This window comes from Lepeophtheirus salmonis, chromosome 2 (genome assembly GCF_016086655.4).
Source record: "Lepeophtheirus salmonis chromosome 2, UVic_Lsal_1.4, whole genome shotgun sequence".
In the NCBI taxonomy this organism is placed as follows: domain Eukaryota; kingdom Metazoa; phylum Arthropoda; class Copepoda; order Siphonostomatoida; family Caligidae; genus Lepeophtheirus; species Lepeophtheirus salmonis.
This window is the reverse complement of record NC_052132.2, coordinates 33,532,595-33,554,156: the sequence shown is the minus strand read 5'-3', so window position 1 is coordinate 33,554,156 and position 21,562 is coordinate 33,532,595. Positions and strand designations below refer to the sequence as shown.

The window sequence follows — 21,562 nt, the reverse complement described above, 5'->3', positions numbered from 1 at the left end:
TATTTCCAATATTTCTAAGGCTTATCAACTCACCAAGGCTCATTTGCCCTTTTAGATTTGCTGTAAATATTGTATTGAATATAAATTGGCAGTGGACATGGATTTTTTTCCTCCTTTTTTAATTTATGGACACAAGTTGAACCTATAAACAACTGGGTATAGCTAGCTGGCACCGTTTATAACTAAGGCTGTATCTGATTGCTTTCGAACCTCTAACTTTGGTTCTTGATTAATGGAAAGATTATTGGCAAATGCTTATCAAATCCACTCCTGTCGACATAACACAAACTTAAATAATCAAAGCTAGAGTCGTATTTGAACACAGATCTAATAACAGGAAATATCTAGTTCATAGAGTACGTACGATGTAGTATTTTATTGAAATTATTTGAGTTCTTGTTTGGAAAAGAACGACATTTATCTATGTATAATCTACATAAAAGACAAAAAGGATTAATTTTGCAAAATCAGTGAGTATAATATTGTCTCTCCTTCATCCACGATTAAACTGCACCTCAAATGGATTCACGTCTATATGTGGACATGTAATCACAAACCTCCTGAGTTGATTTAAACATGCAATTCTTTTTCATCATTCAACATCCACATGAGCAAATAACGAGTAGTAAATACTTGTATAATGATAAGACTACTTCCATTCTATATGAACACATTGATATATATGAAACTCTTATGTGCCTATTAAGTAAAGTCACCGTCGATAGAGACGCGCGTATGTACACATTATATGTGTGACACAGAAATAAACTGAGTAGTGTTGAAACAGGGTTCGAAACAGATTTTGTATCGGTCTAGTCTTAAGTGATTTTTTTAAAGCCGATCAGACCGCAGATCTAAATTTATTTTTTCTAAAAAAAAGCAACAAAAAACATTATTTTGTACTCCGAACATGGCGGAGAATCATATTTTGATTTCATTTTGATATCCGGTCAAGAATTTTTCTAGGCCAAAAGACAAGCCTAATACTTGGGCAGGCACTGTTTTAAGGAAGAGCTCAGCTATAGAGTAAACAAGAAAAAAGATAAGGAAATGTATTAATCATTAAATAGTAAAAAATTATTAATCCCTTTTGATAGATTGATTAAGTATCTCAGTGCTTCTTCATTACCTCACTTTGGATTGGAGAAGAAAGTAAAGTGGTTGTTAATTCGTTGTGCCATGAAGAAAGTAGTACCGGAGCGAGAGGAGTGGGGTAATCATTGTGAGTTTGTTCTGACAAGTTTGGGACTTGCTGTAGGACTTGGAAATATATGGAGATTTCCTTTTGTTTGCTATGAGAATGGAGGAGGTCCTTTTCTCATTCCTTACTTTGTCATGTTGGTTCTCATTGGTCTTCCTACCTTCTTCCTAGAGCAGTCCATTGGGCAGTATGGAAGAGTTGGCGCAAATAAAGTAAGTTCAATTTTCCTCCTCAAACACTTGAACAATTTTGAATTAACTCGTTAATCTTCAGCCCTTAATATGGGTCTTAAAATAAGCCCACTCCCGTCCTTTTTTGCTCCTTGAAAAAACTTCACACCAATGCCCCTACATCAGTTTACCCCTTAAATTAGTTGAGTAAAACTTTAAGTATCCTTAATGCGCATAAATAGTTTCTATAGTAGGCCTAATTAAGTATTGGGCTAATATCCTCCCTCCTCCTGTAGCTGCACCGATGTTCATCACTCATTAGTAAATATATTGCATTAATACCATTAAGGCTTTATCTACAAATTATAGGCGGCTATTAAAATACTCGGATAAATACATGAGGTCAAAGTAACAATTACCCCGTGTCGACACGCTTTAAAAAAATGTCCATAACCCGTTCTTAATAATTATAAAAGAAAATTAAGTGGTGCATTTATCCATCATTTTATTTCTTGGAAAATCTAAGGATCATCGTGTAGACAAGGGGTTATCCATTATTAAATCATTGAATCTAAGAGAATATGCTCAACTCTTATGTATTGATTACTAGCGGTATTGTCAGACATTGCCCAGAGCTACTAGGTGTAAACGAACATACAAATTTTGATTGAATAATATAGTCCCCAACACATCCGCTGCGTTACTCTCCATTTTTTATGAACACACTCATACGTAACCCGCAATATCTTTATCAATTTATAGGTGTTCTCTCCTGAAGAATAAAAGAATATTAATAAGAGTTTGAGAAAAAAAGATAGTAGGACCTCTGTGAAGTGTTGTGTCGATCCTTATTAATTTGGTCCAGTCCAGTCTTAGGGCTACTGGTCCGATCGGTTCTTAAGACCGTCGGTCCTTGGGACTGGTCCTTAACTGTGGATCCTTGGAATTTTTCATACAAATATCCATGGTTTAATAAGGCAAATAAGATATAGGAAATATGTATTAAGATTATTGCACAAATCCTGCAAAAAAATATTATATTTTCCATTATAGTACAATACAATACGAACATATTATATTCTTGATTAATATATAATTGATTCTATTACATAAAAGAGGATAAACACCCACATTGCCCTCATAAGGGTCAGTTTTAACTTCTTTAAGGACCCACAAGTGGGGTTGGACTGGATCACAGCTTTCGGTCCTAAATAAGTCTTTAGAATGTAATAATAACAAACAAAATTCATTTTTATATACCAGCGTTTATATTTAATTCAAATCTGAACATATACTAAAAATGTAGATGAATTAGGATATACACAACAGACTAGAAACCAAAGCAAACAGAAAGAAGGCTCTTGTTATACTATATACAATGGCCCCAGTGACCCAGAGGTCATTTTTTTATACAATTAGTTCCTTGTGAATTTTCGCATAATTTTTTAATTTATTTTCTTAATTAAGCTATATAAGTATTTTTTTTTTTTCTTTTTCCTAAAAGTTTATCAAATTTGTCACTTTTTTTCTAGTATAAATAAAAAGTAAACGTACTTGTAAACTTTGAACTCTATAAATTGGTCAAATCGTTTGGCTGTGTTAACCTAAGGAACAGAGAGATACACGATAGATGACTTAACGTCTGGACAGATACTAGGCTCAAAAACTTGCTAATGGAGGTATGCAAATTATTGATAAATAATTCTTCCATTAAATAACAATTGCAAAAGACAAAAAATAATTTTTGTTAAAAATTGATGAATCTTAAATGTGAAAACAGGGACTTAATTGAAATCCTTATTGTAATATAATTATAAGTAATTAATAAACTGTGGAGAAATGAAAGATTTTACCAAAAAAAAAATCATTTATTTGGGGGTGAAACGTGAAAGAGTGCTCCGAAAGCAATTATAAGTATGATTCCATTTGGTCGAAGAAAGAGCTAGTTTTTTATATAGAGTTTCCTTCTATTCCTTTCCAATCTAACTTATAATCGCAGATATCTTTTATCAGTGGGCTGGAGGATGTACCTCTTATTAAATCTCCTCAAAGGAAGAGATTTTGGAGGAAGAATCCTGGACATAGTTGTTAGATTGTCATTTCCTTTGTAGTTTATCATATTGCGCTTGTATTGGAGAAGATCGTCCTTAAGGGACTTTTTATATCTATAAATTATTTTACATTAAGGAATTCATGTTTCAGATACAAAGATAATACGATAAATCAAAAAAAAAAAATCATTGAATGAAAACTGTAATGGTTTTAATAGAAAGTTTGTTTGATTTAAAATCATTTGTGAATAGTGTATCCAGATTTGAAATAATTCATGTGTAGGCAGAACGCTACAATTTTTTTATATACAATATCGTTCTTTTAGACAGATAAATATACAACTCATAAAATTATATAAAAATCTCTTCATAGTAATTTTATATTACTAAATAGTTGTAATATTTGGATGACATTAAAACCAAATCAAGTTTTTATCTTAAAAAAATATAGAATTTCTAAACTTTATATTTTCTATCAAAAAATCTTCCAATATTTACTTTTTACAAAAAAAAAAAAAAATGAAATAATTGACATCATAGACAATTTATTGTATAAAAACTTTGCATATTTAAATCTTCAAACTTCAACAATTATTCCTATTCAAATGAAGAAGTTCTTTGATAAAAAATCTGTCTTGTTTGTAATTGTCAAAATTCCACGTTAATTGAAATTTAAAAAGCACGAAAATGTCTAATGTGACATTTTCTCTACCTCAAACGAGAAATATTTGAACACACAGAAACTTTCTGTGTTTGACAGAGGTAGTGGTCGAGGTTTGAAGGTTATAATGTGCAAAGTTCTTAACTAGGTATAAATTGCAAGTATATACATTATGAATGTGTGCCTTTAGATCCAATAACTTATTTTCAATCCAATAAAAAAGTTTGTTACCATGTCTAACAAAAAGTATATTTTTTTCATCTCAAATTTTTCATTGATTGTTTATGTTTATAAACCATCAGTAAACAATTATTTTTTGATGAAATAATTTTTCAGTATGTACATTGAACAACAGTTTTTCAACAAAACATTTTCACTCAAACAATTCAAAACTTTTTTTTTTATCATCAATGGATTTTATATTTTGTTCTATTGTTGGGTACATTTTAAAGTCAAAAGTAAATAAGGGTTGATTGTTTTTTTTTTTTAATATCTTCAAACCTTTGATTCTTAATGTTATTGAAATTCATTCTAATCTATTGCTGTATCGACTTGTTTCAATTAATTCATTAATAAGCTGAAAAAAGATGTCTTGAAAAACAAATATATGGATAATTATTTTTTATTAATTTGACGTAGATTTTAATCTTCAGGTCCTTAATCAATTTATCGGTTTTTTAATGGCAGGGATCGATAGACATGGCTAGTAAAAACAAGTCGGGGTAGTGCAGGATGGTTCTGTCGAGCATGCATTGCTACTTAATCCAGTATATTAAATACCCCACATATTCAGGTAATTTTGTGCTCAAATCCTTGTGTCAATTCAGATTAGTATTTTGATGAAGATAAGGCAAACAGAGTAGCTTACTTACTTGGCAGTGAAAAACTTAGAAGATTGTTTTAAGAAAGACTTAGGTATTTCAATGGAACATTAATATTAATTACTCATAGACAGAAAATAACCCTGTAGAAAGTTGCCATTGGGAAAAATTGACGGGAGAAAATTGCCAGTGTTGAAAATTGGCATTGGGTAAATTTCCCGCCCTTTCCTAACAAAATCACAGTACCTCGGCCTACAACTTGTTTTGTGCAATGACAGGGCAACCAAATAGATTAAAAACTACATTTGTCACTTCACAAAGCATTTAGGCCACCTTTAATTACTTCAAAATTAACACTAAGCCCATGCGTTGTTTGGGACTAAGGAAGGACCACCAAGTAGGTTAAAAACCACCCCCACCACTTCACAAATCCTTTAAGCCCCTCCAAATACTTCAAAATAAACCTCAGGCCCATGAGTTGATAAAAAATACGGCAAAGCTACAAAAAAACCATGGATCTAAGGTTCATTTTGAAGTATTTTTCAACTGCTTGGTGTTTTTCACACTTAGCCTCAATCAGTTCATGGACCCTGGGTTCATTTGGAGGTATTGAGAGGGGCCCTAAATGCTTTTTAAAATGACAACAGTGATTGTCAAACTGATTTGTGGCCCTGCCATTTCACGAAACAAGTTTGGGCCGAGGTGTGGTGATTTTTATTAGTAAATGATGGTACATTTTTCAAATGGCAATTTTCTTCCGTGCAATTTTGCTAGAACCTAATTTTTATAGTACAACTTCAATTTTATTTCTACTTTTTGTTAAGTAACAATTGTGTTTTTCAGAAAATACATTCATATATTACTTTCTTTTCGTACTCTAAAACTTAATTTATGTCAAAAGAAAGGTACCGTTTTACTAGTCTAAAAATGATCTTATATTTTCGGTATTCTGGGCTTAAAAAAAAGACTATGTTTGTAGGCTAGTGGTTAATTTTAAGGACCACCAAGCCCTGATTAATGGTGGCTCTTTCATATTCCATCAATAAACAAAATCGTGAGGACTGCACTGCCTTTTCTAAGCCTACTCAATATAAATATGATGTCAATAGAGATTTTTTCAAATATGAAAATTGACTTATTATTTGGTGGAGTTATCGTCTCAAATGGAATTAAACCAAGTGGATAATTGTTTGTCTTTACGCAACACTAGTTTCATCAAACGCATTGTGTTTTTTTTTTAAATATCTAACCTGTATATTTAGATTGATTATACCTAATTTTCCATTCAAGTTCTGCGTTTCAGTTGTACTATTTAAACAAAGTTTTATGATACAAATATTTTAGTGAAAAAATTTCATTTAATAAAGTTCCTATATATATTATTATTTGATGACAAAATTCATATTTATTGTGAAATAAAAGTTGTTGTATTTTGTAGCTTTTTGGAAGAATGGCGCCCATTTTCAAGGGACTAGGCTATGCAATTCTCGCTGTTCGAGCCTATGTCAATGTATACTACCTCATCATTTGTGCATGGTCTTTTTACTATCTTTTTGTTGGATTTGCGAGTGAACTTCCGTGGGGGAAATGTGACGGGGAATGGAATACCTACGACTGTTACTCAAGGTATTACGTGTTCCATTACGCTAGAATTTAAAAAGAGCTGTTCAAGGCCATTTGAGAGCTACCTAGATGCTACCTAGTCTAGAGACTTTTCATCTCTAGTCCGAATCAAAACAATAAATTAAGAGATGAAATAGACGCCACATTATAATATTCATTTAAATACAGTTGATTACGAGATAATTATTTTGTCCTCTGGGGGGGCTTATAGCAGGGGCGTCCGCACGGGGTGGTCTTGAGCGGCTGTAGCACCCCAAATTAAAAAAAAATGATTTTTTGTAAATAACATTTGATTTTTACTTTTCTTTTTCAAAAAATTTAACATTTGAATTTAGTTTTTCAAATATTTAATGTTTGAAATTTTTTTGTGAGCGTCTCTGGATTTTTTAAATTTAAAAAATAAAAATCATTTTTTTGTGTATAACAATTGATTTTTGAAAATTTTTTCCCCAAAAATTTTATCATTTGATTTATTTAAAAAAAAAAATTATTTTTGAAACTTTTTGTGTATAGCTATTGTTTTTTAATTTTTCTTTCAAAATATTTTAATTTTTGGATATTTTTTTCAAAAACCAAGACACCCCCACTAAAATATTTTCGCGCAGGACGTCCCTGTATAGTACATTTTAATAATATTTAAAATTACCTATCAACCTACATGAATTAACAAGGTCAATTCTGCAAAGAGAAGAATAAGTTACATACGTAATGAGGGAAAATTATATAGTGACGTAATCTCTGGTATGATAAAAAGCTATATTTTGCCTGGGTAAAATTATTTCACATAGAGTATGAATATCTTCATGTTGAAAGGTGCGTTTCACCACTTATTTATAGCTTTACTCCTAATAAATCCCGATACTTGAGAATTATTAGTTGCAAGTAATAGATTCCAGTTCTGCACTCTTCACGGGACATTTTCTACGTGACCGAGTTCAGGGGCGTCCGCAGGATTATATATCTATTCTTAAAAAATTTCAAATATATATATATTTTTAAAGTTTTTGTAATATTAAATTTTTGGAGGAAAAATTCAAGGCTATTAAGACAAAATTAATTTTTTTCGGGAAAAAAATTGAATTTTTAATTATTTTTTTGAGACATTTAATTAAATTTCAAATATTAAACTTTTTGCAAAAAAAAAAAAAAAAAAATTCTAGTAAAATCTCAAAAATTCCTTACTATGGGGGTGGGAGGCTACAGCACCTACAGGCTACCCCCTGTGGACGCCCCTGGAGTTCAGTTTGAAGTTGTAACATTAGATTTAAGTGGCGTTCCAGTTATACACATTAAAATTGGCCCCTGGCTCTTTCCAGAGAGCGAATAATTTGTTTGTCTGTGTCAAGTCCCTTTTCTTTGAAACTCAGGACATCTATTCGAGTCAAAGCTTGTAAATTTGAGTCTGAAGTCACAGTTAAATTAGATTTAAGTGCGGTTCTAGTCAAACACGTAAAAATGGTTCCCGGACTTGTTCCAGCTCACAAATCATTTTACGTGTCTGACTCAATTTCCTAATTCTTTGAAACTCAAGACTTCCAAGTTCGAGTCTGAAGTCGTAGTTAAATGAGACTTAAATAGGGGGAATCGAGTCCAAGATCTGCATTGTTAGTTCGTTCTTTAATTTCATATTCTTTCCATTTTAGCTCTTTAGCCAAAGACTGTCCTGAAGCCTATTACAACGGGACTTGTTATTCCTATAAGGAGTACTGTAGTCAACATGGACTCGCTCAATCTGGTGAATTAGAGATATGCTCTGATATCGAGGGACGCTATACCATTCAACAACTTTATAGAAAATTCTCAATTTCCCCAGCGGAGGATTATTTTAATGGAAATGTTTTAGGTATGTATATATTCTTAAAACTTTTTATAAACGTACCCATCTACAAATAAAATATTTGTATGTAAGTTGTATACTCACCTGGGAAACATGAATTCCTTTTTTCATATCCTATTTGAGGATTTAGAAAGATGGAAAGGAATTAGTTGGTTCAAGAGGTTTTTTTATAGTTTATTATACATACATACATGTACTCTGTTTAGTGGAGTGGGTCGAAAATACAAACATTAACAACAATTGTTGGGGGTTTCCAGCTAAATCTGTCATTTGCCAGAAATTGTTCGAGGACACTGCTTCAATTAGCCGTCAGTTGTGTGCATCCTAGCTAACTCTTGTTTTCTTTAATCCTTGTGAAGAAAAAGAAGGAAAGGTTCAAAAATATGGAAATTACATCGAAACTTTATTAAATTACACAAAACTATCTCCATCTCCACTAATACTTAGATCACCATCTACGTAGTAAAAACGAAAGGCAAGTTTTCGGATGGCCCTTCCGACAACCACCATTTTTTCAATAATTTCTACTTTTATGTCACGGGAAAGTGTTCCGGTAGACTGTCCAATCATGCTGAATTAGCGTTCTCTCTTACACAGAGTGTAAGGAAATACAGATAATTCTGGAAAAAGAAAGTAAATTCTTTGGAAATCTCAGTTTATTCCTTCCCCTCTCTGTCTGTCTGTCTTTTATCTCCTTCTTTTTTCCTTTTCTTTTCTTTCTTCCTAGAGTACCGGGAAAAAGAAAAACCGCCAAGGTGGATTAGAGTACTTTGCCGCTCTTGGAAGACCGCGGCTTCGTGCAAAAGAACACTAATTCGTTTACCTATAAACAATACATATTTACTGTACAATCATTTTAAATTGTTTCTAAATATGTAGTCGTATACATCAAACATAAATATCTTTATTTTGGTCAAATAGTACTTCAGCGTAATGTCTATTCGAAAAATACTTCTTTGGCAAAATGTACATTCAGCAAATCGTCCTTCGACAAAATGTCTGTTGGCAAAAATGTTTTCGGCTTATAGGCTTAGAGGGATGGTCAGTAATTTGATTTCTAAAAAAACTTGACTGGTCTTGTTAACCTATTATTTTCAAATTTGTTCTTATTGAAAAAGTTGCTTGGTTCTATGGAGCCAGCTTTTGTATTTTTGATATATGTACATTGTGTTATTTTCATCTGTTGCTGAAGAATAATATTGTTTAATAAATAGTCACTTCTCATAAAAATAAGAAACTGTGTTTGGGATAGAGTGAATATGGGTTAGTCAACATCACAAAATAAATCCATTTTATGAAAAAATAAACATTATAAGAATGTTTATGTATTGGGGAACCTCTGACCCCCCTCACAAACTATCACTTTACTATAACACACAGTCTTTCTCAATACCCCATTTTCAAAAATCGAAAAAGTTGTTTAAAAACTCTCGGAACAACCTACCCTAGAGTTTAGTGTACAAAGAAATTGCTCTGATTTATAGTTTAAAGAGTCATGAATAAATAAAGTTAAGAGGCGTATGGATGAAGATATCTTTTTCTCACTGTTTGTTTATTTGTTTTTGCAAGTTATTTGTCTTAATTAAGGAAATGTATGTTGCTAGCAAGTTTCTCATATACATCAGTTTCCTTTGATTGCATATATAAAATATTCGTTCCAAACTAATGAAATCTTAAACAACTTTAAATAATAAAATCATTAAATAATTTGTTAAATATATTGAAAGCAAATACAAACATAATACAAATTTGAAATCGAATCGATCACTTCCATAAACCAGATATCAAGTGACTAAAAATCAAAATAACAACCCTGGTGGACAACTGATTTAAGTAATTCAATATTCCAGTTGAGAAAACATCCAATCCCTACCGAAGGGATCCCCTTATTTACTCCAAAGATCACATAAGCCCCCCTGGAGAATGTACAGTACATCCTTTATAATCCATGTAGTTTAACTGTGCAGTAGTTAGCAAAGAGTAAAATATGAAACCTCAAAAAAGGATAATAACCCTCTAATACAACCATGCATATACATTATTTATATCGTCATATAATTATTAAATGTCTCCATGGTAATAAATTACTCTTAAAGGAATTTTTTTATTCCTCAAACCCCATATACATACAATATTGTGCATGCACCCAACATCCAAAATTAATATACTCTAACTATAAGTAACTGCAGAATCTTAATGATAATTATAATTAATGGATTTTATTACTTGTTACAAAATTACTTTCATCATGTATTACTAATAATAAGGATACTTTAGATGGTCACATGGTCAGATCTTCCTTCCATCTCCCAATCTTTTCTTCAAAAAATGTCACAAAATCAGTAGGGGGTAGTTTGTAATTCATAAAAGTGATAAAAAGTCCTTATACTCCAGGTTCAAGTCGAGTCTTAAGTTCTTGAATATTAATATTGTGGTCAGTTTGAGTCATCCATCAGACCTCTTTTGAGTACATTTCAAGTACATAATTTTGGTTTAACCATAGCTTTCCTTGAGTACTGTGATGATAATTCGGTATATTTTTTAGCTTACTCGTTTTTTTTCTTTTTTGAAAATTAGTCTGAAGAATGAATTTTCTTTTCCTCAGCTGTTCTCATTATATTTTAATTCCTAAGGAGTGAACTTTATTTTCTACTTCATTCAATTATACATGCACCCAAAATGTGTAGGTGAGGGGTCTGGGATTTGGGCTGTGGGGATACCAAAAATGTCAAAAAAGATTTCATAAGAACTCAAAAGACTTATTCAAAAGATTTTTACAAAGGATGGGATAGGTTTCTTTCTTTGCTGTGTCAAAAGTAGCCTCTCCGCCCTCACAAGGCCTTTTCCAATCATTTTTTAATAGCTCTTTTGGGTAGTCTGGTGTGAAACCCCAGATCTCTTGTACGGCCCCTCATGGACTTGAGGGGATTGGCCTTAGTAGATTTCTTTAACTTCTTCGGATGCAATTTGGCATTTTTGAAAGAACCCTTCTTCCTCAACAACGTTTTGGAATTGCTAACGGCGTAAAAGGGGGTCCTGGAGACGCCCAACCCCTTAGAGTGTGGACATGGAAATCCGTCCATCACGTTCAAGTTTCATTTACTGGACTTGTACGTAAGCTAGAGAGCTCAGGCTTGTTTCTTTTGTAACTAATTGTTTATCTTAAATATATCTAAATATGAATTAATTTCATTCAATCAAGTATTCAATTAGTAAGTGCTCAGATTTCAGTGACCCCCAGTAGGGTAAAGAGATGTAGTAAATCCCTTTAGATCTAGCAGCTTAAGATAATTCTACTATATGCATTTATTAATGTCAGGCTTGTGAATGTAACGCAAAATTGAATGGTATTCCATAGAACGTGCGTTCAATGAACGGAGCACAATTTTTTTTGAAACGCTTAAAATCAAATTTTTGCGTTTGTTGAGGAGGGACTTTTTGAAGGCTCTTATCGAAAAGGAAAGTTTGTAGACTCTATCTTAACTTGAACATATGAACTTGACCATTTCAATAATTCTGAATCATGGGGACGAGACTCATCATTTGGCCGTGAATGTAAACAAATGTGCGACTAAAAATAATAAATTCTGTTCTCGTGTGTTGTGAGGACCGCAGTATAATCCTGCTGGAACATATTCTTTCCCCCTAGGTTGTTGAACTTAATACAAGGCAATTCAACCTCTTTGAGCCCGTCCTTGTACTCCTTGGCTTCGATTTTTAGGCCTGAGAACCAATACGGGGGCATCCTCTTCCTGTCCGATTCCACAATTTCCACTATCATCAAAGAGGCTGGGAACTAAGTCTGGTTGACCGTCGGAACGTCATCGATCGTAAAGGCGAGGTAGCGGCCGTTCATGGAGTTACTCGACTAGTCCATGGTTCAGTTTTTCTTGTCTATATAGTTACTATACTTACTTTGCCTTTTGCCCTCCATATCGACAATGAATGAACCGATTTTAGTCAGTTAAAAAATCTTGAAACCTAGTTCTCAAATGAGGACTCCCTGACACTATCAAAGTGAAAGTCCCAATTTGTTGTCATACAGTATATATGATACTAACCTTATGATTGGAACGTGGAACAGAAATGAGGCTGAACGATGAACAATGAACGAAGAAAAAAGAATAAACTGATTGTATAACGAAACGCCAAAATATCGGAACGCATACCAGGCTGATTAATGGAAAGATATGTTCTCTGTAATGTCTAGTGATGGAGTGAGATTAGTGGAGGAGAAGTTTGTCCGTGATCCCCCCCCCCTTAGTATATCATAACTTAAGAATTAGCATGTAGATTGGAGACACAATAATAAGCACTCACAAGGCTGGAACGGAGAGTTAATATAAGAGCTTTTAAAATCTTAAGAAATGTAAATTTATCTTTCTGTCTGTATACAGTTTGTATAAACTATAATATAAACATTAAAAAATATTGTATTCTATATTGAAGATCTGTCATACTATACTAACTTTCAAGGAGGAAAAAAAAATTTAAAGTAAAAGTTTTTGAATATATTGGAGCAACAATAATTCTATTTTTTCTTAAAAAAAAAAAACAAACTTTAATAAAAGTTTGTATTTGAAAAATACAGCATTTTAAACTTTCAAATTTGACATATCCTATAAAAAAACTTTTCATTTCAGGCCTAACAAAGAACAAGGAGGGCGACAGATATGACTTTGACGATTATGGAACTATTCAGTGGAAAATTGTTGGCTGTTTAGCCCTTTCTTGGCTCTGTATCATGGCTATACTAATAAAAGGCCTCAAGGCGTACGGAAAAATGGCTTATGTTATCACACTTTCACCCTATGTTGTACTAACAGGCCTTATTTCCTACTCTGCCACACTTGATGGAGCCTTGGATGGGATAATTTTTTTTTTCACTAATTCTGAGTGGGAAAAACTTTGGGAGATTGATATTTGGGCCGCGGCTGCAGCTCAAATCTTTTTCTCATTGAGTCTTGGTCTTGGAAGTCAACTCGTTCTTGCTTCCTACAATAATTTTCATAATAATACTAGACGTGATGCCTTCATTATATCCATCTGTAATTCCCTAACATCTCTCTATGCCGGAATTGTTGTGTTCTCCATTTTGGGATTCATTGCTAAGCAGACGGAAGCAGACAAAATATCAGATGTAAGTTGAGATTTAGTAATAATAATCATTAATATATATATAACATAAGTATACAGTATGGTGTGTTGTTTTTTTTTAGAATTTTCTTTTTAAAAATAACTTCACGTATTTTTTTGATAAAATAAAAAACAGGCACTTTCTCATTTTTCAAAGTTCCTTTCTTTTAGAAAGGAAATGCATTCTGACCTTTTTTTAGAATAGAAATCTGTTTCTTATTTTTTTTCTTTAATAAACAAAACCATTATCCTCAAACCAAATGAGTAAAAAAGAAAATCTATCTTATACGGTGCTTCCAATACAGACTGGGGATTAGAACAAATACCCATTATACTACATTTAAAACTTTTATCCTGTGGTATCTGTCTATATTATCGGTTTTTGTAAAAAAAGTCCAAATTTTAAACCTCCCTCTACGAAACATCATATTCACTAATATCATGGGTATAGTTAAATACCAACTTTATTTTCCCAATTGAATTAATTTAATAAAAGTACCTTTCATGCACGATGATAGTTTGGGATTACTTTTAAATTATGCCTAATTGAAGTATGTATCATTTTGTTTATATAAACAGTAAACCTTTGAATGTAGAGATTGATTGATGATTACTTCATTGAATAAAAAGTGTTTTATGGAACGACTGATTCAGAAGTGTCTTTAAGATTGATATACATTTGGGAGCACTAATATTGTTTATCGAGTTTTCTTCTTATTTTTTAGACATACTAAATAATTTTTGCAACTAAAGAAAGGTTCGCTAATTAATCAAATGCCTAACTCTACTTAAGATAATATGATACTAGCGGTATTACCTGGCTATACATGGAGTAATTAAGGGTAGTAAAACAGAAAAACTTTACTTTAACAATATAAAATATAAGAAATAATCAGTGTTACTCACACTTACTAGTAGTTACTCAATATTTAGATGTTTTCTCCTCAAGAACGAAATAATGATTACAGCTTGGGGTAACGTCATAAAAATATGACGGTATGACTGATGAGCCAGCGAATACTTTAGTCTCTAGAGTGCTACCTGCCTGATCCTTAGCTCCACACCCTCGATGGTACATACAAAACGCCTTCGAAGTTTTATTCATATGCCTGCATTGTTATTTCTTAGATGATCAAAAATATGTTTATGCTATACATCAAGGATCACTATTTACAGTGCACTTTGTATACATGCTCAGGGGGTGAGGAAAACTCGCTTTTAGAAAATTTGCATTGTGAAATTTTACCCATATAATATTAAAAACGTGTAAGCGAGGGGTTACAAGCGCGCCGTTACAAAAGGGATAGGAGAACTGAGAAATTACTACCATGACATAACTTAAATATATAAAGCCATTTGTGATATTTTTATGGAATAAAACCCCCATTTATTAGATTCAAATATTTGAAGGTATACCTATACCTGAAACAGAGGCCTATTTCATTAAAACTGTGATTTATGAATTAGACAATCCTGATTTTTTATATAGGTATTTGTTTGACTATTTAAATCTAATAAATATCCCCCCCCCCTATTGACAAATGGCTTTATCAACTTACGTAATGTCATTGTACAGTAATTTCTCAGTTCTTCCACCCCATTTGTTGTAGTGGGCGTGTTTGAGCGTTTGCTTACAGGTTTTTAACATTATATGGTTTGCCATGGGATTACTTCTCTAGTGGAAAACTTGTCTTTGAGTAACTTCCTTTTTTGGAAAGTTTGCCGTTGGTAAAACTCGCCTGGAAGAAAATTCGCCTTTTTTATTATTTAAAAAAAACAAACATATTATTGAGGATTTTTATATCATTTTACTGCAATTTGATTTGATTATCAATATTCTGATAGGATTATGCTAATCTGAAGAAATTATTTAGTGTTTATTAGGGAAATATTAGTATATACAATTTTGCGAAATATTTTCCAAGAACCATTAAAGATGACCATGCATTAATCTAAGACACTGTGCTGAAATATCTAATAGAATAATAGAATTTACCTTTACGTAATCTCTTATTTAAATATAAATTTTTAAATGTTACTTACAAAATTATATTCTGATTTTATTCAGAGTTTCTAATATTCTTCTTACCAGTGTCCCACACACAATATTTTTTATTCAAAGGCTCTCACATGCATTCATAAGTTATTTTTAAAGTTTAGTTATGTTATTTAAATATATATCTGAATATGATTTTGCTGATCTGAGGGAATCTTTTAGTGTGTATTATGGTAATATTTGAATATAAATTGGTTTGAACTCATTACATAAGTGAGATTTAGCTAGAATTAATTAATTCTTTTGTATATAATTGGGATCTGTGGGAATTATTTCTTATTAGTATCGTACGCATAATATCAAGAGAAGGCTCTCAGTAATAATTAAAAATTCAAATTTAAATTTAAATTATGCTGAAATGTTCAATATGTTTTAAGTCCTTATTATTTATATGGAATAAAAAAGGTTCATTTCCCTCCCTGTGAGAGTAAACCACTGTAAACTGTCGATTAGAAGAATTTTCCCAAGGAAAGTATTTCGAGAGCAAATTTTCCAAAAGTGAGCTTTCCTAAATCCCACGCTCAATTCTACATACAAAACGTTTCATTAGCATGATTAAATTGTTATTTATTAGATAAAAAAAATATTAATATGATATACATCAGGGATTACTATATACAGTGCACCCACCCTGTATTGACGCTCGATGCTACTTACAAAATGTCTTCAAGATGTCCTTAGTATGACAACATCGTTATTTCTTAGATCCAAAATGACTGTTTTTCTCTCAAATAACAGTTATTCATACAAACTGTGCTTGATTTTCAGATATTTTTATATTTATTACATTTCAATCACTTCTATTTTCTTTTTTTAGGTTGTAAATGGAGGAATTAGTTTGGCATTTGTAACATATCCCACGGCGGTTCTGGAAATGGATTTACCTCCTCTCTGGTCCTTTCTTTTCTTCTTCATGTTGATTAATTTAGCCATGAGCTCTATAAGTGGAGGAGTTCAAGCCATTCTCGCTTGTATCATTGACGAAAAACCCTCATTAGAGAACCATCGAGCTAAACTCGTCGTTGTTATATGTATTTTATTCTTTGCTCTGGGTATTCCAATGACAACAAATGGAGGCATCCTGGTCTTTACCGTCTTTGACTCGAAATGTACCTCAAGTCTGCTGTTCCTGGCTTTCCTGGAAGTCATTCTTGTCTCTTGGGTCTATGGCACTGATCGATTCTTTGATAATCTGGACGAAATGAAAATCCATATTCCCAAGCTGAGCAAATACATATGGAAGGCTCTGTGGACAGTTATTACGCCGGGGATTTTAATTGTCATTGTTATTTTACGATGGAGTAACATTAAAAAAGTGTCTTTTGAGGACTATGAATTCCCAAGCTATATCCAAGCCTTTGGATGGATTCTGGAGCTCTCTCCCCTCATGGTTCTCTTTATCTTCCCTATTCCTATCTTGATTCAATACTGGATCAAGGGGAATCGGGGTTGGGAGCTTTTCTCTAAGGTCTGCTCCCCGTCTTCAGGATGGTATACTGTAGATAGACCTCACTAGACAGACACAAGGTTATAACTCAAGAAATAGAGGGAGCTCAATCTTCACAATGACACGTTATAAATATATATAGATAATATGAGACTGTGATTGATTGATGAATTTTTATAACATATATTTTGTCATTAAGAAAGATGTGATACAGGAAATTAAGTTATTCTTTATAATATATTAAATACTATGTCCTAAATATTCGTACATATAACAGTTATAAACTATTGAAATAATCATGAGTTTGATTCTACCTATTTCTGTCATCCAAGGAATGTAATACTAATCTGATTGTTTTGTGGACGTGAGTCATAGAGTTAAGTATCAACTCCAGTTGATTAATTAGGAAATGAAGAAAATAGAAAAAAATAAGGAGCTATGTAATTAGCCCATTGCCAATTTATTCATACTAACGAAACATTAAGGAAATAGGAGATAAAAAGGCTGTAATGATAATTCCCAATGCAACAAAATTCAAGTCTTGGAAAACCACATTTATTATTGTTATTGAAGCCGTAGAGCAGGAAAGTAACCATTAAAACCTTTTATTAGAATAATATTTGTAGAGTGTAACTTTGATTCAATGCTATATTTTGACGAAAAATAACTATAAAGACAAAAATTAAAGGCAATGAATAACAATTGTTAAAAATATTATATCATTTGAAAAATTAATTATCCATTCACTTATCTTGAATACGATTCCTACAAAAATGTGTCTAATTATACCAAAGTTAGGTAAAAGGAATTGATTTTTTTGCATATTTATTTTTTCAATTGCTTGATATTATAGCTAAATCTAATTAATACACCTTATATTACAACATTAAAATATTTCCTGTAAAAAAAGTTCAATTTTTAATGATTTTTTTTCGTTTAATTATAAAAAAAATATCATGGAATTTTTAACAGATAAGGTTTCATGACAGTATAAATAATTTGATTAAATGAGTCACATTAATCAATAAATACTACTTCGATATATGGATATTAGGCATACATAAATTGTAAAATTATTGTTGTTGGTACTCAAATATGTATTACTTATTACAATTAATAATCGATTTAATTATGTATAATTTCTCAACACTTCACGCAATCTTACATTACTTATTGATTAATTAAAAGTTAAACTGAAATAGGTAAAAATATATCCAAGTTTTTTTTACAGCAAATCTTTTTACGTTGTAATAAAATATTTGTTTTTTAGTTTACGCTCAAATATAAAAAAATATTTGTGTTTATGAGATCCTTTATTTTAGAAAATATATTCAAGATAACTTAATAAATATACTATCTTTTGAATGCTGGAGTTATTAATCCTTATATACTTTAATTTCCAATTATATAGTTATTTCACTTCGAAATATGCCTTTGAATCGATAATATACTCTAAAAATATAATAAAAAAGCATTTAAAGGCCAAACTTAGTACAATAAAAAAATTTAATGTTCATTTTTGCGTTGTATAGCTTAAATAATAAATACATCATGTGCATATATATGTAAGAACTCTCCAATATATAGAGTTGATTTTAAGATAAGAAAAAAACCCCTTAATACTTTGTTCTGTTCTATCAGTTTTATTGATTATTTATTGTCAATAGAAAGAAGCTGATATAATGAAACATATAACCCAGATAGCAATTGTGTGCACAATTAGTCACATCAACAAAACCCGCAACCCTACTCATAAACCCTTCATTCAAAAAATGGTATAACAAATACTTTTGTAGGGAGGGAAAAGAATAAAACTGTTTCTCTTCAAAAAAAAAAAAAAATCCAAATAATTATTGAATAAAATAAGCAATTTGATAAAAAGCTAAAATAAAAATATATTTTGCAAAAAGTAGCATATAAAGCTTCTGAAGGACCTTCTTTTCTTTTAAATAGTCTTTCTTAATAAGGGGAAGAATTTATTCATGAGGTGAAAAACTGTTAAATTTTCTATTTGCAATAAAAAGGGTAAAAGAGGTGATCATGTTATTAGAAAAGGAATTGCTCAAAGAGAACTCAATTTAAAATAAAGTGATTTCATGCATAAATTATACCATTAGTACTTGTTCTAATTATGATGAAATATATAAGTATTCTACGTTAAATTTGGGAATATTGTTACTGGAAGGATAATTCCAAAATATTTTTCTACAAAAAACAACACAAAATATACATTTTTTAACTTTTTTATTGAAAATCAAAACTATGACGAGCATATAGGTATGGAGTAGCCATTCATTCGATATAATCACCGTTGGCATCAATAACGGCCTCAATACGGCCTCTGAACAGGCCGCAGGCTCTTCTGACCATCTCATTGTCCATGTTGCCGAATACCTCCTTGATGGAGTCCATCAGGCTGGTCTTGGTGCTATGGGGATGTCTGTTGGTATGTCTCTCGACATAGCCCCAGACAAAATAGTCCAAAGGATTAAGGTTGGGAGAGTGAGGAGGCCACAAATCCTTGGTTACGACGTCATAACAGTTCTCGGTTAACCACTGCATGGAGATTTTGGACACATGGCAGGGTGCTGAGTCCTGTTGCCACACCCAGGGCCTGTCTCCGGCCACCCCTTGGATCCAGGGCAGAACCACCTTCTCCATAACATCCAGGTAGACCTCTGTATTGACCTTTAGACCCGTTTCAAACATGCGGGGAAGGATAACATGAACTTCCCTGCTGACCACCCCGAACACCATGACCATTGCAGGGAACTTGGTCTTCATTACCTTCCTCACATGGCTGGTGCAGGTGGCTATCCACCTGTTGTTCTGCTTGTTGACCTTCTGATCTTGACAGAAATTATTTTCATCAGAGAAAAACCACAGCATCCCGGGCTGCTTTGGGTGCTTGAGCTTGTTGAGCAATTTTGTTGACTTCATCAGCCTGTTGTCCTTTGCCTTCTGGGTCAAGATCTGGCCCACCTGTATCTTGTAGCTCCTACAACTTAAATCCTCAGATACACAGTCCCTTATTGTTTTCTCATGGCAGCCCAGATCCCTCGCCATGGCCTTCATGGACCTGGTAGGGTCATCCTCAACCATCTTCTTCACCTTGTCAACAAAGTCGGTGTCCTGACCTTCCTGTCGGCGCCCTCCTCCTTGGGTGCCCTCTTTATGGTGGCATCGACATCCCAGGTGTCCTCTAGCTTCTTACGGATACGCTGAACAGTCCGTAAATTCACTCCTAAGGTTGAAGCAATCGTTGAATCGGATATTTCACCTCCATTATTAACCAATGCCATGCCTACGGCGGACCTCGAAAGCTCCTCGTTCCACTTGTAGCTCTTTATCCCCTCATATGATGACGGCATGATGCTAACTGAACTACGTATCGTCAGCTGACAAGAATAGCTTTCCTATTTGGTAACCGGTTTTTTATTTGATAATGTCGTCTTCAAGTTATTAAGGTTTAAAGTAGGCAACAATTTGATCCCCGCTCCCTGTACTTTTGGTATGTAAAAAATATCAGATGCTATTTTAAATATAGAAGGTTCTTCATTATGGCAGTAATTTATTATTTCCTCCCGTAATCATATATCAGGCAGCTGATATTCACAAGGGATCTTAATTCCGGAGTACCATATGTCTCACTTTCACCTTCTCCTTGCACTCATACCCAAATCCCATCTCTAGACATATGTAAGCTCTGATGTCAAAGTTCAGGGGATACTAAATATATGCAGCAAAATATGTCGGTAGGGATTATTGGAAAATTAGTAAAGAGATTGCTAATAGACTCTTTAAAATATGAATGATCCAATGTTGGGAAACAATAGGGCTCTGCTTCCCTCTCGATTAATTTCTTTTTTTATGTGTTTTTGAGTGTATATTTCTCTAATTTTATAACATTCTACACGTCACTGACGAGGATGTGGGAGGATGATGAATTTGAAAAAACTTGAACGAGAAAATTTCTTGTAAAAGAGTAGGATATTGAGCATACTATTTTTGTAAAAAAATGCCAAGTTTCTTTAATTATTAATAATGCAATTATACAATATTAATGTATTTCTCATACAAAAACCAACTTTTAAAATATTTCTTAAAAATTACTTTGGATAGAAATTGGAAATACTTATATATATATATAAATATTACATATAATTTCCATTTCATCATCTTTAAATGTAAAAATATACATGTTTATAAAACATAAGGCATTTGCATATGTTTAATTTAATTTAAGGAACAACAACATCTCTATTTCTCGTCAAAAATCCCTTCTCTACTCATAGGTGCCACAACAGTCGCTGGAATAGGATCCATGATACAGGAACCATAGAGGCCGTGTCATCATTGCCACCTCCCCCCTCCTATTTTTGCCAAATTTAAACAGTTATCACAAAAAATAAAAATCCTCCTATCTACAAATTTTTAAATGTCATAATTTTCGAGAAAAAACAAACAAACTTTTTTTAACAAAATTTGTTATTTATTCTAATTTTGTCTTTTCTAAAACATGTATAATTTAAAAACATAGTTTTTTTGTCTTTTCTAAA

General features: G+C 32.3%; 1 protein-coding gene across 1 annotated transcript; it reads left to right on the top strand.

The window, feature by feature from the left end:
- The first annotated feature begins 704 nt into the window (after positions 1 to 704).
- On the top strand, positions 705 to 17,299 carry LOC121113614 (sodium- and chloride-dependent glycine transporter 1). Its single transcript, XM_040707444.2, has 5 exons — positions 705 to 1,413; positions 6,343 to 6,530; positions 8,171 to 8,370; positions 13,008 to 13,504; positions 16,374 to 17,299. The coding sequence occupies exons 1-5, from the start codon at positions 1,180 to 1,182 to the stop codon at positions 17,070 to 17,072; spliced, it is 1,818 nt and encodes a 605-aa protein (XP_040563378.1). The 5' UTR covers positions 705 to 1,179; the 3' UTR covers positions 17,073 to 17,299.
- Positions 17,300 to 21,562: the final 4,263 nt, after the last annotated feature.